At 35.5% G+C, this 21,178-nt stretch overlaps 1 protein-coding gene across 6 annotated transcripts in view; it reads right to left on the bottom strand.

Moving 5' to 3' along the window:
- LOC140154894 (E3 ubiquitin-protein ligase RNF13-like) overlaps positions 1-21,178 on the bottom strand; it is a 51,568-nt gene that overhangs the window by 25,606 nt on the left and 4,784 nt on the right. For 4 of the 6 annotated variants that reach the window (XM_072177549.1, XM_072177548.1, XM_072177547.1 and 1 more), the window contains exons 2-4: positions 5,345-5,596; positions 4,318-4,432; positions 39-119 (exon numbers count right to left, since the gene is read on the bottom strand). In XM_072177549.1, coding sequence (XP_072033650.1) covers positions 39-119; positions 4,318-4,419 — 183 coding nt within the window. In that variant the 5' untranslated portion in view covers positions 4,420-4,432; positions 5,345-5,596. The remainder of the gene's footprint in view (positions 1-38; positions 120-4,317; positions 4,433-5,344; positions 5,597-21,178) is intronic. The other 2 variants (XM_072177545.1, XM_072177546.1) reach the window with 2 other exon arrangements.

Genomic DNA, 21,178 nt, shown 5'->3' on the forward strand with positions numbered 1-21,178 from the left:
TTTATTTTCAACATAGATTATTAACACGATTAACTTACCGTTAAACCGTCAGGAGGAATTCTGCCTCCAAAATTTGATGGCATCGAATTAAATCTTTCTGTGTCATTTTCTGCATTAAACTATCAAGGCAAAAAAGGTAAAACATTTGGTATAAATAAAGTATCTTCATTGTTAGTTAGAGCAGGATATTAATAAAAGAAATCAGATATTTAAGCTCTGTCCACATAACACAAAAGTTATACTTTTTTATTTATTTATTTATTTATTATTGAACCTGGGGTGACCAATCAATGTACTGGCAGTCCAGGCACTGTTCTCCTTTGGTTCCCAGGTGGCACAAGGCCATACATATGAAGCGCTTTGTTGCAAAACCCCTTACATCCACTTTTGACTTTTTGAGAAAAACAGCTTTTTTTAATTGTGCAAGTATTACTTGTTCGATTTGATTCAATTTGGGATTGGGTAAAAGTGTTGATGAATAGAAACTAAAAGAATAGGTTTGGGACAATTTTCAAGGCTTCCTATTTATTTTATTATTTCTTTTATATCGCACCTTTTGTGGATGTAAGGGGTTTTGCAACAAAATAAATTTACCCCTGTTCTAGAAACCTCCTTTGCAATCAAATTTGAGCCCATTTGTTTGCACTACATTATGTAACTTGACTAATGCTTTGAAAATCAAAAAGAAAAATTGAAATATCTCATTTACTTTTTTAATTATGAATTTTAATTAAATTCGGAAAATGGCATTTTTGGGTATTTCGAAGCTACACCTTTTGTTAATTAAAATGATTTTTTCAAACATAGTGACCCAAAAACAGTTCCTTTTGGTTTTAATAGGTAAAGAACATTCCAGGCTACCATTATACATTATAAAATTTAAAACAAAACAATTCTATATTCATTTTAAGTTCAGATTTCCGGAAATTCCTAAGATTTCCCAAACGGAAATATGCGATAACTCGGAAGGGAAGGTAGTATGAAGGTCAAACAGCCACCAAAATGTGTATTTTTACCTACACTATAATATTATGCCAATAACTCAATTTGGCCAAAAGTGGATGTAAGGGGTTTTGAAACAAAGCTCTTCATATATAATACACAATAAAAACGGCATATAAAACATTATATCATACGATTGCACACATTACAACAAATTACATCAAGAGCAATACAATAAAAACATCATTTAAGGCATAGGTCATATGATTGCACATTACATCAAAAGCATCAAGGAAATCAAATATACATAATAACAGTAGAGAAAAAAATTTTGTTTTGTTTTGTTTTTTGGGTTTTTTTTATGACAAAACACAATGGATTAAGGTTATCTGGGGCCAAAGCTGGAGCAACGTCAGATCTGACCCAGCATATCCAAGAACCAGAATACTTGATTAACTGGGTGAAAGTTAACTTCCTGGATGTTCAGTGAAGCATTTATTCACTAGGTTTCCTGTGCATTCTTTAGTATATTTCTATGAATATTTGGTAAAGTATGTACATGTGAAACAGAAAGACATCCTTATTATATTCCATGCAGTAACTTTACCGAGTGTGTATACAAAAGTAAGATGAATGTACATGTACACTGTACAGTACTTAAATATATACATGTATATTAGTGGGTTTAATTCAAGTGAAAAGAGCACTGAAATATTGTTGGTCACATCACATACTAATGCATTTGACTCAACACAATCGTTTTACAAACAGAACTATAAGTTTAATACCATGTTAACCAATGTTAAACAAAAGATTGCTCAGTTAATTTTCCTTGACAGGATATTTTTTTATAATGAAAACACTTGAAAGGTGAAAATTTCAAGTAACATTGTTTTAAAACATGGTATTAAACTTGTAGCTTGTGAAACAATTTTGTCCAACATTACATGGTATTAAATTTGCTCTGTATGTGATGACACCGACAATGAACTATTTCATGTACTATACTGCACCAATAAAGTATCCTTACACTTGGATAAATAAGGCCCCGAACAATCGATTTTGAGTTTCCCGTCACATAATTTTTGAAAACAAGTGAGGTAACTTTTTCATTATTCATTATTCATTATTTTCGTGACTTTCATTTTATGACAAAATGCGAGTGTAAAACACATTGTTATTTACCGCTCACTCACTCAAAGGATGTTTAACCAAAGATATAAACTTGCAAAGAGGCTGCATGGTCAAAATTGGTACCAATTCCTTTCTTTTTACTATTATTTTTCTTATTTATTTATAAATTTTGTGTGATTTAAGTACAAATTATCCAGTTGACGTTGACATGCGATATCGTCCACTGCATGACAGTACGACCACTGTCGCATATCTTAATTGATATGTACATGACAAATCTTTAATACAAACGTCAGCAAAGTCCCATCAAATTGAAATCAAAATACGAAACAATTGCAATTCATGGATTGGTAAGTTTTTACAAGTTACAACTCCATATCGAATCTTGCGCCAACAAAATTAAAGGGAAACCCCCACAGCGTGTTTTGTTGATGTTGAATACCGCATAGTTCTTGCAGCAATGTCATAAACACAACGGAGTTGAAATATATAATTTATTGCTCTTTTTGTATATTAAATTTAATTTAAAACTATGTCGAATACTATTTAAAAACAAATAATTGATCAATCGGGACAACAAATATAAAATTAACAGTATTAATATATTTCTTTAATTACCACAAACAACGATATTGTGCAAAGTCACAAACAGCACTGTAGAATAAACCGCATATTTCGTGCAACAGTGTCACAATAGAGCAGAGTTGAAATATATAAATTTTGCCATTTTTGTACAGTAAAATTAATGTAAAACGATACCAAGTACTATTTTAAAATATATGATTGATATTTATGAAAAGAAATCCAAAAATAACAGAATCAATATATATTTTTTAAATTCGCACAAACATCACTATTCATTGTGCGATTTCGCGAACAGCACTGTAGAATCATTGATCTGCCAATGACAGCATTAGTCTATCAGTCCAGTATATGATACGCACGTGGAAAAGGACTGCGACGTCAACATATTTACAAAGCGTTGCGAACCGGGCCTACAGGATCTAGGCTATCACTATCAGACGCCAATCAACCGGCCGCAATGCGTTTACTGCCGGTAGCGAAATCGATGTTTTGAATTTGATTTTTCCAATAAAAATGCACGGATTTCATCGGTTTTTTTTTGCAAAAATGATAAGTTTTTATTTTTATTTTTCAAAATCGCAATAATGAATTCAAGTGCGGGCCCGAAAATGAAGTGCGGGCGGGCGACGGGAAACTCAAAATCGACTTTGCCAGGCCTAATCACAACTTCCAAACTGGACAATATTGGGGTAAATTAGTTTTTTTAATAGATCCTGCACATTATGACACCACATTGAATCCAATGTGACTTCAAGAAGCAAAGATACAAGCATTTGATTAGACGAAGGTCCAGTTTTAAAAGTGACAAACTGGCCTATTCAAAACTCCACAGTGTAGACATCTGGTTTGAGTTGTGAATGGCTGATTTATGCGTTTGCCTTTAATTTAAACAAAAGGAATAAAAGAAAACTGAAACAAAAGAACTGACAAATAAAATGAAAGTTATGAAAAGTACAGAGAAGTAAAAACTGAAATAAAACTGCTTTAAATAACGCTTCATTGAAGAAACTGTGTTGTCTCTTTGTTTCGCTTGTTGGAATCTTTTTGCGTCTTGTATAGGCCAGTTTGTCACTTTTAAAACTGGACCTTCACCTGTTCAATTGCTTGTAACTTTACTTCTTGAGGTCACACTGGATTCAATGTGGTGTTATAATGTGCAGGATTTGATAGTGCATCTATTAAAAAAACAAATTTACCCCAATATTGTTTAGTTTTGAAACTGTGATTATTTTTCCCAAGTGTAAGGATACTTTATTGGCGCAGTACACATGACCGAGGACCCCAAATATGTTGGGTTGTTTCAGTGTGTGTGTGTGTAGGGGTTTGTAGGGGTATGTTTTGTGACTAAATTTTATTTTCTAGTCTTTTCTACCCATTTCTGCCATCATTGTGCAGGTTAAGTGTGCATGTTATCAATCATATTTCGACATCAGTAACCAGTAATATTGTTGTAATTTTGCACCCTGACGAATACTGTACTATAAATCAGCCCCATTTAACCTGTTGAAAAGTGATTCGCCCAGTGCGGGTGGTGACCATATCAAAAAGGTAGTTCCTCCACAAAATAGTTGATAGCATTACCCTCTGTAGTAGGACATTTTTATCTCATCAGTGTGAGAAAACCACTACAATATGAACCCAACATTTCATACTTACTGCTATTACATCTCCTCTCACATCATAAAAATGTGAGACAAAAACCAAACATACTGTGATGCTTATCCTGCACACCACCGCTAATGTTTGTGACCAGCCCATTCTGTCTCCGTCCCTAAAAAATACACACAAAAAACAAACATTTCAAAAATTTGAGCAATGAATAAATTCTACTTGTGTAGTTCTGGCTTCCAACAATTACTTTTTCACAAAATTTACAAACAAAATTGTTCTATTGTGCCAATTTGTGTTGATGTGGCCTTGATTACTAAAAGGTACAATAAGTAGTGTGCAATAATGGTCTATAGAATTGATGGCTGTTCAGTGCTAATCTCCATAATAATATATAATTGTAGTAAATAACTATCCATGTTTTTAAGTAACATATTTTGTATTGAGTTTCAGAACTGCACTTTGGTGGACTCAAATTCTGATAATTTAGCTACCAAACTTCAGGTAAACCAAAAAAGTATCTATACAATTGGTCTCAGAACAGCTTGTGTGAATTGACTTAACTTTTACTATACAGATACATTTAGACTTGGTAAACTGCATAACACAGAGTTGCAAATACAATGATATTGTATCATAAGTACAGGCACACACACATTGCCCCCTCCCCCCTTGTAAACACAGGCAACCATAACTGTGGACTAACATGTTTTTGTTTTTTGTTTTATGAAGTTCTCGCTATCAAAATGAGGAATATCCCACTGTCCCTACACCCCCAAATGCAGTCATTGCTCAAACACATACATTTTTTTATCTAGCAACACTATACCTAACTGGCGGAACCATGGACATCCACAGTTGACAGTTCCTATAAATGCATCCAAATTTACACAGTGATTTCTTGTGCGTGTATCCTCATTTGCTGGTGTTAACAAAAGCATGTCACACAACCACATACATACACACCGACCCCATTTATATTACAAATCTATCTTACTTTCAACTGATCTTAGTTGGAACACAGCTGCTCCTGCATTCAAATGTTCAAACCAATATCAAACAAAATTAAACTCACAGGTGATAGAAGGTGAAAAAGCGGAGATGATCTACTATTGTCTCCAGCTTTTAGCCCTGCTTGAGAAGCAGGTGGTCCTTGGTAGTGGTGTAATAATTGGCAAAACAATAGACTCTTTCAGCTCTTGATAGTGATGCTGGTGTCAAGTGACTGTGTGGTACATGTACCTCTTGCACTACATTTGTTCTTCTGTTTTGTGTGTTATTTACAGAAATGGCTTTGGTGCTTTGTGCTATCTGGTGAATCTTACAACTGGATAAATGAAAAAACAGAAATGGAATACAATTATGATGTTGACATTAATATGGCTATGACATTTCTCTGTGATTTACATTGATGGGTGTGTGTTTTCAGAGACAAAAGATACCGGTACCTGAATGATACTTTGTGCGGGATGGAAATTGGATAAATCATTTTCCAATACATTATTTATATTTCAGGTATATTTTATTGAACACTCAAATAGCAGCCAAAATGGCTGAATTGCTTGGTGCATTACAATCAAATTTATAAAGAAAGGCAAATAATAATAAAATACATAAAAAGAAACTTGATTATTGCACAATACATACTCAATGAAAATTTTTTAAAGTACAATCACAGAATTAAAGGACAAAAATAAAATAGGCTCTGTAGCTCAGACTCAACCGTACTCACCCCAACACCATATCTCAAACACATCCTTGCACACACCTCCACACACCCCCCCCCCACCCCCATACACACCCACCCCATCCACTAATGCACTCCCACACTAATACCATTGCACAAAAACTCACCCTAATAAAATATCAATGTGACTGCATAATAAAAAGATACATGTATGATAATATGACAATATGACAGGAGAGGGAATTGCACTTAAGGGCTTGGACTACCAAGCCCCCATCCATCCATCCATTCGCACAAATGTATTCGCATGTATATGAAGTAATTAAATATTCATTTCATTCGGCTGCGAAGCAGGCAACTACAAAGTTTCTCCATGTACTACAATTTGAAGCCAAAGTGGTAATGGCATCTTGCAGTAGAAAGTTGTCGAAAGTAATTTGAAAGTTGTCAAAGTAAATTATAAATACAAGTATGTTGGTATGATTTATGTGCAGACTTGTTAAATTCAAATTGTTAACTTGATAATTAAGTCTTAATCTTTTTTTCCAAAATAAAAACAAGTAATTGTACAACTGCAATAAAATTATAAACTGTGATATCACCTAGTTTATAAATAGATTTAGTTTACGAATGGGGAAGTTAATACCGGGTTAATTTAAAGAATAAATATATACGCCATGCACTTACACAGAGCTCATGATGAACAATATATTCTTTAAGGCGACAAAAATAGAAAACCCTGTTCTACGGGGTCGACCGACCCAGATTTTGAACAAATTTGGAAAAAAAATTTCCTGTACAAATGAATGCCGACCCAAATTTCTGAAATTTCAGGAACAATTTTTTTTTTGTATTTTCTCAAACTGCAAATTATTTATAGATTTTGGTGATTTATTTTTCGGTCATTTCAACAAAAAAAAGAAAGGGCCGACCGATCGACCCTACTTGAAAGGTCCGTCCGCCCGTAGAACAGGCTTTCTTTTTTTCGTCACCTAAAGGGAACAAACCAAAGGTTATTGACATCCTATAAATGAAAATACTCTCTCCCTCCCTCCCAAAACACAAGTGGGAAATCATGACAGTTCTAATCCGAAAAATCAACATTGACCAGTATTTTAACTAGTTTTATACAAATGTGAAACCAGTATTTTAACTAGTTTTATACAAATGTAAAACCAGAAAGATCAACTTTGACCAGTATTTGAACTAGTTTTATACAAACGTAATCAGATTGTTTGACCCCCTGGCGATGCCCAAGCCTAAAGTCCGATGTATACTCCACTTTGCGAGAAAATTAATTTGCAGCTTCGCGCGAAGGCATTCATGTATACTTCATCAAAATATCACCGAGTATCGAGAAGAATTGTTGCCCGCTCTGTGCTTTCATATAGAAACTTCGCTGGCCTACCCCCAAAAGTTGAACCAAATCCAACTCTCCGTGAAGCGAAGAAACCTGCTCGTAAAATTTCAGCTCAAATTACTTCGCGGCCTGCGAAATCGCGGTCGCGAAGTGGAGTATACATCGGACTTTAGTTCGGCATATAGCTAAACCAGTGAACAGCCTTTCTTTTCATGATTCATACAAGCATAAATAATATAGGGCCTAGTGGTTATATGGAAGAGGAAACAATTATGCACAAATCAATTGTAGTCCCGGCCCCCTGGGGGCCGGGGATAGCGGGGACCTACCCGGGGATGTAATTTTGGAAACTGTTACAAACATGTTACAGTCCCGGCTTAGTCCCCGGAGGGCGGGCACTATTTCTGTGTACATCCCGGGTACATCCCGGCCAAGTCCCCCCTAGCCCCGGGCACCAAGTTCAAAGTCCCCGCGAGTGTTTCCCCCGCATACGACCCGGCACAGTTGTGAGTGCTCTTCTATTACGTCCCGGATACACTCCCGGGATAGATCCCGGCCTGTTTGAGAGGCATTACATCCCGTACACTCCCCACTCGTCCCGCACTGCGAGGACACATTAACTGTTACATCCCGGCCAAGTCCGGCTCGGACCCATATTGCCAGGCCCCTGGGGGCCGGGACTACAATTGATTTGTGCATTACAGCACTCTGCATAAAGATTGATACAACAATGTGACATTGATCAACTCGGCTAATATCAGTAAACAAGAGAAATATATGTGAAACTACAGTGATGGACCATGATTAAAATAGTACTTCAATCAAACTAATTTAAAAGTGACTATGTACATGTTACCTTGGAGACAATGAAAACAATAGACCAACAGTCCCACAACAGCACCAGTAATTTTGGACATTATTTTGTCAGAATAAGAAATAATAAGAGGATTGGTAAATTATGCTGCACATAAAATTTGTCCCTGCCGAAAGGCCGGTTCTTAAAACGGGGGATTGAACTGGCTTTTGCAGCTTGTGAATTTTTTTGTAAGTTCAAAAATTGAGGGAATAAACCCCGGATACCTGTTGTGGTTCTTAATTAATAAAAAAGAGGGGGAGACAATGTTTCTTTGGTATGCTGAGAGGGGGAGGACAGATAATTTTTGCACATTCTCCTTAAAAAAGTATTGCACACCCCTTAAAATAATGCACCACTTGCCAATCACCATAGGCCTAGTCTTAAGGCTATATATATTGCACATAAGTTAAAAACAAACATCAATGTACTACTTTATTACTGGTCAGGCTTTATTTTATATTCTTAGTCAGTGGGAGTGGTCTATTACGTAGACACATAATCTGATTGGACAATCGCATGATTTTGGGTGCCGTCTATCAGGCCGTAGACGACCCCACATCATCATGAGTGTTGATAACGCGTAACACGCTCATAGAGGTGCGCGTATGTATCGCGTTGTATGCGTGAGCGCAGTACAGAATACTGCGCACGCGCTTAGCAGTACGCGCAACAAAAGATGTGAAGTTGTAAACAAGTTTCGTTCATTTTAGAAAAAAAGGGAGTTTTTATGACGGTAACTTAATTTTTGCTTTAAAAAATAGTTAACAATTATTAAAATTATTATTTAACTGACTAAGAATTAGAATAAACGATAGGAATTTTTATTTTGACTATCCACTACCTATGATAGACGACAGGCAGGACCAATATTTTTATCGTAGTGGCTGCCGGCTGCGTCCACTACTCAAAATATTGGACCTACCTGTCGCCTATCACACGGTAGAGGATAGTCAAAATAAAAATTCCTATCATTTATTCTCTAAATACATTATGTCATGTTTGTTCATCTACTGTAACACTAAATAGAGTATGGTTTGTTCACTTTCACCCATGATCAGTTAATTGTTTCAAAGAAGGTGAAGGCTCATTCACTATCTATATTCTGATCTACATGTCATACTGTACAGTGATATGATCATGATGATCTGTGAGTGTACAATGTAATATACGATGGATATATAGTACCGGTACATAATATGTTCATGTCACATGTACATGTATGTGCATGGCTGCAGGGAAATCTTTTAAAATCACGTCCTACATGTATACATGGTTACACTTGAAAAACACATGCAAGCAAGCACGCAATGCACATCATAGCCAATGGACCCACTTGCCTTATCCATGGAATAGTCGGAAACTCCTGAACAATTTAAATCTTTTTCAAACAAATTTATTCACTCGGGTATTTTGTAATAATTGATTCGTCATTTTTTTTGTTTTGTACAGGTTTTGTCTATTTACTGTTTTTTGCATAATTTTGTTTTCCTTTTTTTAAAGCGCTAAGAGACATAAAAGAATTGTATTATTATTATTATTCTTATTATTTATATATTTCCCTTCTTTGAAGTATAACTCTGATAAGAAATAATTAAAACCAGTTTTTTTTTATAAATATGAACTTGTTTGTCTCTAGGTTGGTCTTTGGTCCTTGGAAACACAAGACCCATGCAAAATGCACTAAGCAGGCTAAGCCAGGCTTAGCAAATAATAGGGACCATCTACATGATGAAGAACCAGGTGTATGTACTAGGTGTAGGCCTATAGAACAATTTTCAATTAAAATGGACTTGATATTAAAATAATTTATTAGCAAAATAGAAAGTACCCTCCACAATCTGAACAGTTCCTGAAACACAATAATTGACTTTGACCTCATTCACCCCGAAGTACGTGTAAGTTTCAAGGTCTCAGTCTGATAAAAAAAAAATCACATAATCATTGTTTACAAAATATTATGTACCGTATTTGTTCCATTAAACAACCCATGCCCGTATAAGCGCCCACCCAGTGACTTTACAACAAGCAAACTGTGATAAATATTTTATTGTTATCGTTTTCTAACAGTATATCACTGTGTCTTGCTCCCTAGTTTGTCCTGTACTCAATTTTGCTGCCTTTTAATATGATTTGATCAGATTGTGTCACAACCAGTTATCACAGTCAGCATTTTAAGAACCACAGACCTAAAGACTTGCAATCAAATGGAAGTTGAAATGTAATTCCTACTACATTCTACCTGTCAATCAAGAACCCCATCTTAAGAACCACAGACCTAAATATTTGCAATCTTATAATTCAATCAAATGGAATGTAATTCCTTCTACATTCTACCTGTCATTCGAGAACTCCATCTAAGATTAGATTCTGAGGGTGCATTCAAGTATTGCAGGTCATTTGTAGCACTAAATTTCAATCAAAATAACATTTTCACTGCTCCAAATAATTATTTTGAAGTTGATACTGGTTAAATTAAAAAAAATAATCTGTTTTGACATGAACTTAACACATTTGATGTGAAATTGGTGATATTTTCTCTGAAAACAGAGATAAAATATTACTAAGATGTGGCATACAAATGTACACAGTTAATGGAAAGAAATGATACATACAGAAGTATACATGTAACAAGACCAATTTTTTTTCTGAAAACAGCGATGTTACTACAATGGGGCGTATTTAATGGAAAGAAATAATACAGATATTTGTATGCATTGATTCACTATAACAAGACAAATTTATTTCTTCCTTTAATACATTTCCGATCAAGGCCATTGTGTGGTGTTATATTAAATGTGTATTGAACAAATTCTTCTATTTTTGCTCGCTTCCAACTGACGTCAGTGTCGGTCACAAGACTTGACTGACAAACAAGTGATTTTACAGTGACACAATACAATACACTTGATGTACAATTACTTTAAATGGAAATTCTATAATTTTCTCCTAGCTCTTGTCATTATTGTCATGTGTGTTATTGCTAATTGCTTTATTTCTTTACAAAAATTTGTGTATTATGAATACTTATTTCTACATGAAGATACATGTATGGTTATCCTTACATCATGTTCCTATAGACAAACGATTATGTACATATTGTGATCCTGAGGAGGTCGAAGATGAATATCACTTCATTATCATGATTATGAAGTGTAAATTGTACAATTATTTACGTCCACAGCTTTTTCACGATATTTCCGATGTTGATATTGTTATATCTCAGGACTTTTTTATTCGTATTACGATGTATGTGTGCTACTGACTATGATAGTCTCTATCCTTAAATCAAATATATGTTAAATCTGCTTTTGTTATGCGATTAAACATTGATAAATAATTATAACATCATTATTACATGTTTCTCATTTGCAATTTTGATTTTCTGAGTAATAAACCCATAATTAATCAAATCAAAAGAGATGTATTCCACAAGTTAATGAAGAATACGGCTGGAAATTTGATTAACGGGTTTATTACTCAGAAAATCAAAATTGCAAATGAGGAACATGTAATTATGACTTAAACAATTTTGTTATGAGGGTGCCGATAAATAATACTTATTATACATTACATATCCATATATTTTTTAATATTTCATGTATTGGGATTTTCATATTAGACGGATTGAGCTTTCAACATATATAGCAGTATCATGACCCAATTTGTTGATATCCTATCTGTGCATTATTGTAATTTCGTATTATTTGCATTCGTTTCATAGTTGTTTTGAGGGTTCATTACCATCTGTTTCATACCAATTCTTTATCCTTTACTTCATCATAGTTTTGTATTCTTTGCTTTAATATTTTTTAGTTGTTTATTTGTAGTTTTTTAGATTTGACTATACCGGTACCTGTATATTTTGGTAAATTTGATTGATTGTAAAGGCCATGATTTTTGTTTTGTTATTGTACACGTGACAAGTGTGTAGGAAACTACATCTAATTATCAATAGCTAGGACTAAACAACACGTTTGTTGTACCTGACACTGTTTGGTAGCAGTGATATTTTTGTTGCACAACAACTTTGGTCCAAAGGTCGTGAATCAAAGATGAAACATCATCACAGATTAGTGGGTTTTTTAGCGGGTTCGCCGTCGGACAAGTTATCATCACAGATATTTATCATTTGAACTCTAATCAAATGTGTATGTAATTGTGTGTGTGTATCAATTCAGATCCAAATGACTTTGTTTTTTATTCACAAAGAAAAAAAATGATTTACAAAAGATGCAACATAATTCTGTCATTATTTAATGGGAACACTTATTGGCCAAGGTTCTCATCTGACAGTTTTAAAAAAATCAGGCGGCGAATGGCATGATCGAGCCGACAAAACTTGGGAAGCCGCCCGGCCGTATGGCATTTTCCATATAGGCCTACTTGGTTAGTTTTGTGGGGTTCATTATCGAACCCCAACAGTTTTAGCTTGTATTTATATTATTTATTAACATAGGCCTATTTGTTTGTGATAATTCAAGCGTTTTAAAATTTCAAAATAATCCCATTTTTTCTTCAATATATAGCCAAGCATAGGGTGAGTATTTTACCTTTATCACCACAAACTTTACTGATATCCACATCATATAGGTTAAAAGGAGCATATATAATGATGGATATGTCCAATTTCATACCCTAGCTATGTTGTATTGATACCTTTGCTCTAAATACAACAAGTAATACACTCATGTAGATGGCACATATATATGGTCATTTTCACAGTAAAGGGTGTAACTTTTGATTTTTAGGGTCAAAATTTCAAACCACTTAAATATGTTTCTGTTTACTGTAATCATGCATAGAAGCAACTTAAATTCCAGTAAAATAGTGTTTCAAGGCTTAAACCTTTTGATTTCTGATAAAAATTTGACATTTCCATAACATTTTGGTTAAAATCTAAGAAAAATGTATTTTACATAAGCTCAGAAAATTATGACATGAAAGCTGGAATACATGTGAAATCCCATTCCAAAGTAAGTCAACAGATATAAGTTAAATTTTATACCATGTTTTGCTATGTTTGTAATTGCAATTTTGAAAATTTTTAACATCAAGGGTCATTTGCAATGGAAATTTCCCAACCTTAAACATATTTTTAAAGTTTTAGTTGGGTTCCTAAAATAATTTAAATGTCTAACTTCATGTACAAATACTACTTGATGAAAGGAACCTCCCAGCCAAGTTTCACAGAAATTGGAGTTATTTTTTAGAATTGGCAATTCAAGCGATTTGTGTTTCGGAGGCTTCAGTTAACAACACAGGTGATCATAAAAGTAAAATATTTGGCTAACTACTACAAGTTGACATGAAAAATAGGTAAAAAATATCACAATTAGCAATTTTAATGCTTTATTTCTAAGTATTGAATTTCAGTTGAGAAAAAAATTAAATTATCACAGCAAGTGATTTTTTGTTGTTTCGGAGGTTTCATGTTTACAATGGTTAAACATGGCAGAAGTAGTTTTTTTGAAAACAACACTGTTGGGATCATCTAAGCTGTTATTTTCTTGTGTGTATTGAATCAATGATTCTATGCTGCAGATATTGCAGATTTATAACATGATAATTTTTCACCCATTTGTTAAGTATGGTGTTATTTGCATGTGAAGCCTCCGAAGCGGGCTTTCTTGGATATCAGTATATTTTTCAAGCATTAACCATAATATCAATTTTTTTTTAATTTATGACATTCTGCACATATCATGCAACAATTACAATGCAGATATCAATATGGAACATACCAATTTAGATATGCATAGATGATAATTAAGTTTACTGTTGTTTCGGAGGCTTCATTTGTTTGGAGGCTTCAATTGTTAACGGAAAGTTTGTATTGGGTCCCATTTTCAAACGGTGATATATATCTCCATGATTTAAAACAAGTGACTTGAGGATCTACTTTGCTACATTTTGATCAATAGATTGGATGAGCTCTTTTATTTATATTTGCCCAAGCTTGCTGAACAGTTTGTTTCGGAGGCTTCAAAAAAGTTAACGGAAAATCGGCTCTTTGAAGTCAAGATTTTATAAAAATTTTAAAAGCTTGCAAATCAACTAATTTTTGTTACCCATTTCAAGTTAAGATATCAACTGTTATGAATCAAGAAGAAGTGAAGAAATAACCAAGAATTATGAACCAAAGCTATACCCACAAAGTTTGTTAACAATTGTTAACGGAAAATGAAGCCTCGAAACGACAAATATCGAAGTCCGGTTCTCAAAAAATACAGGGCTGTTCACAATTAAATCTAATGTGGCAGTGTTTACTGAACATATGACTGTACTTTCAGGATAAGAAAAATTATCCATGAACTAACTGAAGAAAACACAGGGTTTTACAAAAATGTTACTGTTTTTTACAGTTTTTCAAAATGGCAATATTAGGTACATTTAAGCCTGCTAAAACTGAACGCAGTAACTCCCGAAGATGATTATGCTACCCAAGGTAGCTGCTAACTAGATGACTTATGTGGCCAAAAATCATGGAATTCTGTGGCTTTATTAGAAAACTACGGATCAAAATGTTAAAAATCCAAAGTTACACCCTTTACCGTGAAAATGACCATATGCTAAAAATTTTCACAATTTATGCCCAATCTCTCTTCTACATGGAAACAAATTTTTGATTAAGAGGGTTGTGATACAAAAAAAAATAGAATTGTCTCTAAAAAATAATTTTGGTACATATTAGCACCAACAACTCACATGTAAAAATATGAGCGTGAACTTTGACCTCTATTGAATTAGTGCGCCCACATGATCCCACTTTTTTTTTACTTGTTATCAGTTATATATAAGCCCCTTTATCCAATCATCCAAAAAGTAAGATGGGATCTTGTTGGCGCACATTTTTTTTTGCGGGTCAAAGTTCCACTTTCGTGCTGCACATAGGCAAATATGCATCACTTTGGCACAAAGCTTGACCTTTGACCTCTTTTTAAATTAGTGCGCCCACATGATCCCAATTAGCTGTTGCTTGTTTTTTGTCTACTGGTCGCCAAAGAAGCTAGACGATGAAAAATAAAATTGGGATCTTGTTGGCGCATCTTTTTGTGATGCAGTAAAAAGCCCACATTGTGCAGCGAGTGGGAAAAAGAGGTCAAATTGACCTCCAAAATGAGGCTAAGTCCATTTTCAAAAAATCAGAAAAATATGAAGATCAAGAGATCCCAAGCTAATTTTTTCAGTTCTTGCAGAGAATTAACTCTTCTTTGATGAAATGCTATTCGGAGAGTCAGGTGACGTTGGCGCGCGATATTATAGGCGTGCAAAAATAGGAAATTTTGACCTTTGACCTCTGTTAACTCGGTGCGTAATGAAATCCCAAAAAATTTTTGCTGAAAAATGAAACTTGCCATGGAGGTCTTTAATTTCAAACTTGTTCGGACTTGGGATCTTGATGGCGCAGCCGTTATGATGCTTTGAAGTTTGCACGAGGGCGCTTTTCATCAAATCATTGGATTTGCTGATTTTGTGCGCCATCAAGATCCCAATTTTTTTTCTTGGTTTTTGTAATGTAACCATTTGGTACTTTAAAAAAAATGCAAAATGCAGGTTGGGATGATGATGGCGCACGATGTTATGCACCTCCAAAGTTTACCATTTGCAAGTAAGGCTCAGAGAGGCTGAAATTTCAAGAATTTTTCAAGCTGAACGAGGCGCTGTGCACGCTCATATTTTACATGTGAGTTGTTGGTGCTAATATGTACCAAAATTATTTTTTAGAGACAATTCTATTTTTTTTTGTATCGCAAATCCGTACATAATAAGGGAGACTGCCTCTTAACTAAAACATAGCAACTTTTAATATAAAAGCGATTCCCCACACCTTTTCCAATGGCTTAAAACAAACACCTTAAAATTGGGAGTGGTGGGTGGGAGAAAATTATTCCAACATGACTTGACTGGGTGAATTCTGCCAGATTAATGGTGGCCCACAGATAAACAAGACTGATGAGCATGATCAAAACATAATCATCTATTGGCCCACCAAAAGATGTCCTGGTAACAATCAGAACAAAGCATGCATAACAATCAGAACAAAGCATGCATAGCAACCGACCAAACCATTATTTCCACAGGGGTAAAAATTAGTTTTTTAACCGAGGGGTTCAAAACATTTCGATTTTGACGGCTTATTTTGCGCATTAGGATTTTTTTCACATTTCAAAGAAAAAATATAAAACAACAGAAAATCGCAAAAAATGTAAAAACTTCTGGAGTAAACATTTACACAATACACAACAAACGAGCGCAGTAAAAAAAGGGATGGTGGTCCCAGATAGGTCGCCTGAAGATATGGGTAGTGGATACTACAGATAGTAAATATTCAAGTGAAACATAATTTTTGCATTTTCAGCCAATTTGACAAGTTGACCTTAAATTATGACCTTGAATACCACCATTACATATAATGCAGTTTTGACTCAAGTTTGATTGCAATTGGATGTAAACTGTTTATGTGAAACCAGATTTTGTATTTTCAGCCTATTTACAAGTTGATATCAAATTACCTTTGACCTCAGTATGTGACCTTGAACACCATATTACACGCACGCTCCCATAATGCAAATTTGGTTACGTTTGGTTGCAATTGGATGTAAATTGTTTATGTGAAACCAGATTTTGTATTTTCAGCCTATTTACAAGTTGACCTAAAATGACCTTTTTTGGTTGCTGTAGGATTTGAACTGTTCATGTGAGACCAAAAAGCCTTACATGACGGACACACTGAGTGACTGACACATGGACACAAGACTTGTGAAGCCTTTTTATTTGAACTATATAATGTTAAAAACAGATGATTTTCTGAATCAAGGTGAGCAAAACAATAGACATACCGTACTTTAAAAGAAACTTTTGAGATGTCGTTGAGAGAAATGGAACTTGTGACATACATGATTACAGGTACATGTAGGGACGGGCAGTTCCAATTGAAACCCACGGCTCCGACCGGGAGTTCCAACAGGTGCTGCTGTGTAGTATGTGTTATATACGTGTGTTTAATGTGCATTCACAATTTCACATACATGTACATACTTAGCCATTGCTCCAAAAATGATTGCAAGAAACACATGTACCGTACTGTCGCGAGTATAGTCCCACCTTCGAGTAAAGTCCCACCCCCAAATTTTCGATAAATTTCAGAAATTAAAAAAAAAATAATAATTCAAATTCAATGCATATAGAAATCATTATAATAGAGTATGACATGAATACAAATTATCAATTTTCATATTAAAAATACAAAACATTTTGAAATTTTTTTTATTTTTAGGTGAACCATGAATGATCCTAGCATTTAGGTCTAGGTCCTGGGACAGTCCAAAGCCGAAAAAATAAATACCGTATTCATTCTAATAAGCGCCCAGGGCGCTTAACAAAGTCATTTTGGGTGGGCGCTTATTTTTTACCTGGTTTACCTAATTTTTTTTTTGTTAGGGCGTTTATTAGAGACAAATTTATGTATGTTATAAATGGGTCCTGAGAATGTTCTAGTAGCTTTTCTGCCTGGCTTTTCTGATGTAGAAATCTAGTCCTCCAGCTATTTCACTGTATCGACGTCTATCCGTCACTTCAACATTGATGGTACCCGCCTTTAGCAAATTGAAAATACCCTGGGTGGGCGCTTATTGGGGCATGGGCGCTTATTGGAATGAATACGGTAACTTTAAAAAAAAAAAAGAAATTCGAGTATAGTCCCACCCCCCAATTTTGAAAAATGTTCACCCAAAATGGGGTGGGACTATACTTAACGTCAGTACGGTAATTGTGATATAAATATGATATATGAAAACACAGGTGAGCAATGTATATGAATACCGTATTTAGTCAAATAAACGCCCTAGAGCGTTACATTTCCCAAGGGGGGGCGTTTATTCAAGGTCAATTTTAGAACGATGATTCCCGTTAAAATCATCAGGTAAACTTAAAACTCACGCTAAAATGACAAACTATGAACTAGAAACACTGACATCTGGTTCACTTCCGGGTTTCCAATCCAGATTTTTGCCAATTATTGACGCTATATCAACCATGTGGGCAACTTGGTAAGCTTACTACACAAGATAGCATGGAAATATCGGCATTTTGAAACATCTTGGTTGAAAAAAGTGGTGGGGAAGCGTTTATTTGAGGCGGGGCGATTATTTGACGAAATATGGTATATGGAGAGGTCAAACAGGTTGTTAATTATTGTCAATATTTATATTTACTGACAATATAATATTAAGGGGGTACTACACCCCTGTGATAAATTTGTGACTATTTTTGCATTTTTCTCAAAAAATAATAACACAGTGGTAACAAAAGTTATGTATATTATTGGGGCAAGGAACCAAATTGCTACACCGAAATTTCAGTGACTCAAGACAAGCGGTTCAGTATATATGGTCGGAAATAAGGTACATCCTAGCGGTACCTTATTTCTTGTCATAAATAACAAACCGCTTGGCTTGGGTCACTGAAATTCCAGTGTAATAAATGGATTTCTTGCCCCTATAATATACATAACTAAAATTGTTACCACTGTGTTATTAGTTTTTGAGAAAAATGCAAAAATAGACACAAATTTATCGAGGGGTGTAGTACCCCCTTAATATTTTCCAAAATTTATAATGAAAACAATTTTAAACACTGAAGTGGCACCTGCTGCAACTAACAAGTCCTCAAACATTCAAAATTTGTAGTTACTACTAAGTGGAATGGGCATTGGGCAGTGTTGTGAGTCGGTAAATATCCGGTTTAAAATTATCATGGTAAATTACCAGTATTTTACCGCCATTAAAAATTCATTATATTCTACCAGTAAAATATGGTTAATTATTGAATTAGGGACAAAAACATCACTTTCAAGAATTTTTCTTTTAATCTATTCTCTCGGTCGGGACCACGTCACTACACCCATCGAATGTGTGTCATCGGCCCGGTCATCGGCCCTCAGACACACACACACAGGCATAGAGTTCTGCAGCAGCATGTTTTGTTGACATTTTTAATGTTTACATCCATTGTGACAGTTCTAATACCATCAAATGACAACTCAAATCACAGATTCTGGAATACAAAGGATATCAGTTGGCAATTGTAATGTTATGCAATCAAGTTTACAACACTACATGTATCTGACTGTAGGAACCCATGGATTCGATCCATGTACCACGTCACATCAATTCATGCATTGGCGTGAAAACAACTTATCGCATATTTTTATTTGCAGAGAGTCGAACCTGGCACAATAGTGACTGATAGCTTGTGATACACTCGAATGTTGTTTTCACTCCAGTGCATCTGCATCTGTTAGCTACTGTGTAATCTCCAATAGGATGTCCAACACAGGGCGCTGATGCGGAGCAAGGCACCGGGCAATTAACGAAGAAGGGCCCTCCTGGTTAACTCCAGAGGGTTGCAAGCTTGCAGCTGACGTTTGAAACTTTCCGTAGTTGGGGAATGCCTAATTGAAGGTGGACGTGAGTTCCACTGACCACTGTGCCGTTGTCCTAGGAAGAAAGGAATACTTGTAGCAGTCCTTCTAAGTGGGAATTTTCCTAAATGAAGTAGCAGATGTTTGTCTAGTAACTCTGTGATGACTGGTCCCCCCCCCTTGATGCTAAATTGGTTTGTAGCTTTGTAAAGAAGGATAAGACGGGCTCTCAGGCGTCTCTCTTCTAATGTGGCCCATTCAAGGTCTTTCTTCATGGATGTTACACTACTTTCCCTGCTGTAGTTCCCTGTAGCAAATCTGGCAGCATGATTTTGCACCGCTTCAATGCGATCAATGGATACTTGGTGATAGGGATCCCAAATTGTGCCACAATATTCAAGCTGCAGGCGCACAAGAGTCTTGTAGGCAATTGATTTCACTGCTGTACTGCAGTGATATAAGTTTCTGCGAAGCAGACCCAGGGTTTTGTTGGCCTTGGTTGTGGTTTTATTGATATGCTGATTCCAATTGAGTTTATTGTTAATGTTGAACCCCAAATAGGTGTGACTATCTGTAGACTGAAGTGGAACACCTCCCATGTTGTAGGCGTACGTACAATGTAACGGGGTTCTTCTTGTGGGTGATGTTTATTGAAAAACACTTTTTGGAGTTAAATCTCATGAGCCAATCGTCTTGCCAAGAGCACAGGGAATTAATATCTTGTTGCAGCATACTGTTGTCTGCTGATGAGTTGATCCTCTTGTACATAAATGCAATCATCTGCTAGCAGTCTAACTGTTGACTTCACCTTCCTAGGCAGATCGTTGATGTACAATAGGAACATGGCGGGACCCAATAGTTCCCTGTGGAACTCCAGAAGACACATGTATGCACCCTTTCTGATGACTCTTCATCTAATACCACTTGTTGTGATCTCCGGGTAAGAAAGTTTTGCATCCACGAGAGTAAAGATCATGTTATTCCGGTGTGCTTTAGTTTCTTTAACAGTCTCTGATGCAGAACTGTATCAAACGCCTTGCTGAAGTCCATTATAATACAGTCAACTTGGCCCTTCTGGTCCAGGACTTCAGCAAGGTCTTCGATTGTGGCTGCTAACTGCGTTTCACAGGATCTCCCCTTCCGGAATCCATGTTGGTTATCCACGAGAACTTCCTTGTCTTCCCAGTGATTCATTATTGTGTGGCAGATGATATGCTCAAGTAATTTGCAAACCACTGAGGTTAACGAGATCGGGCGATAGTTCAATGGGAGGGAGCTGTCGTGCAACCAATCTGCGGGAAGGATACCCGTATTGAGCAATTTTTGAAAAATACATTTGAGGATCGGAGCAATACTTGCAGCACATAATTTAAGGATGCGAGGAGTGATACCATCTGGACCTGGCGCTTTCTGCAGCTGCAGATCTTTGAGTAATTTCTCCACCCCTTCATTGGTGATCCTGTCAAGCCGGTTCGGCCCGGATGTCTGATCGACAGAATATGATTAAAACTTGCATTGAAGTATGATATGACTTGATGGGTCATACAGGTGGTCAATATTAATATTTTACCAGATTACTGAAAG

The sequence above is a fragment of the Amphiura filiformis genome, chromosome 6, assembly GCF_039555335.1.
Source record: "Amphiura filiformis chromosome 6, Afil_fr2py, whole genome shotgun sequence".
Classification (NCBI taxonomy): Eukaryota; Metazoa; Echinodermata; class Ophiuroidea; order Amphilepidida; family Amphiuridae; genus Amphiura; species Amphiura filiformis.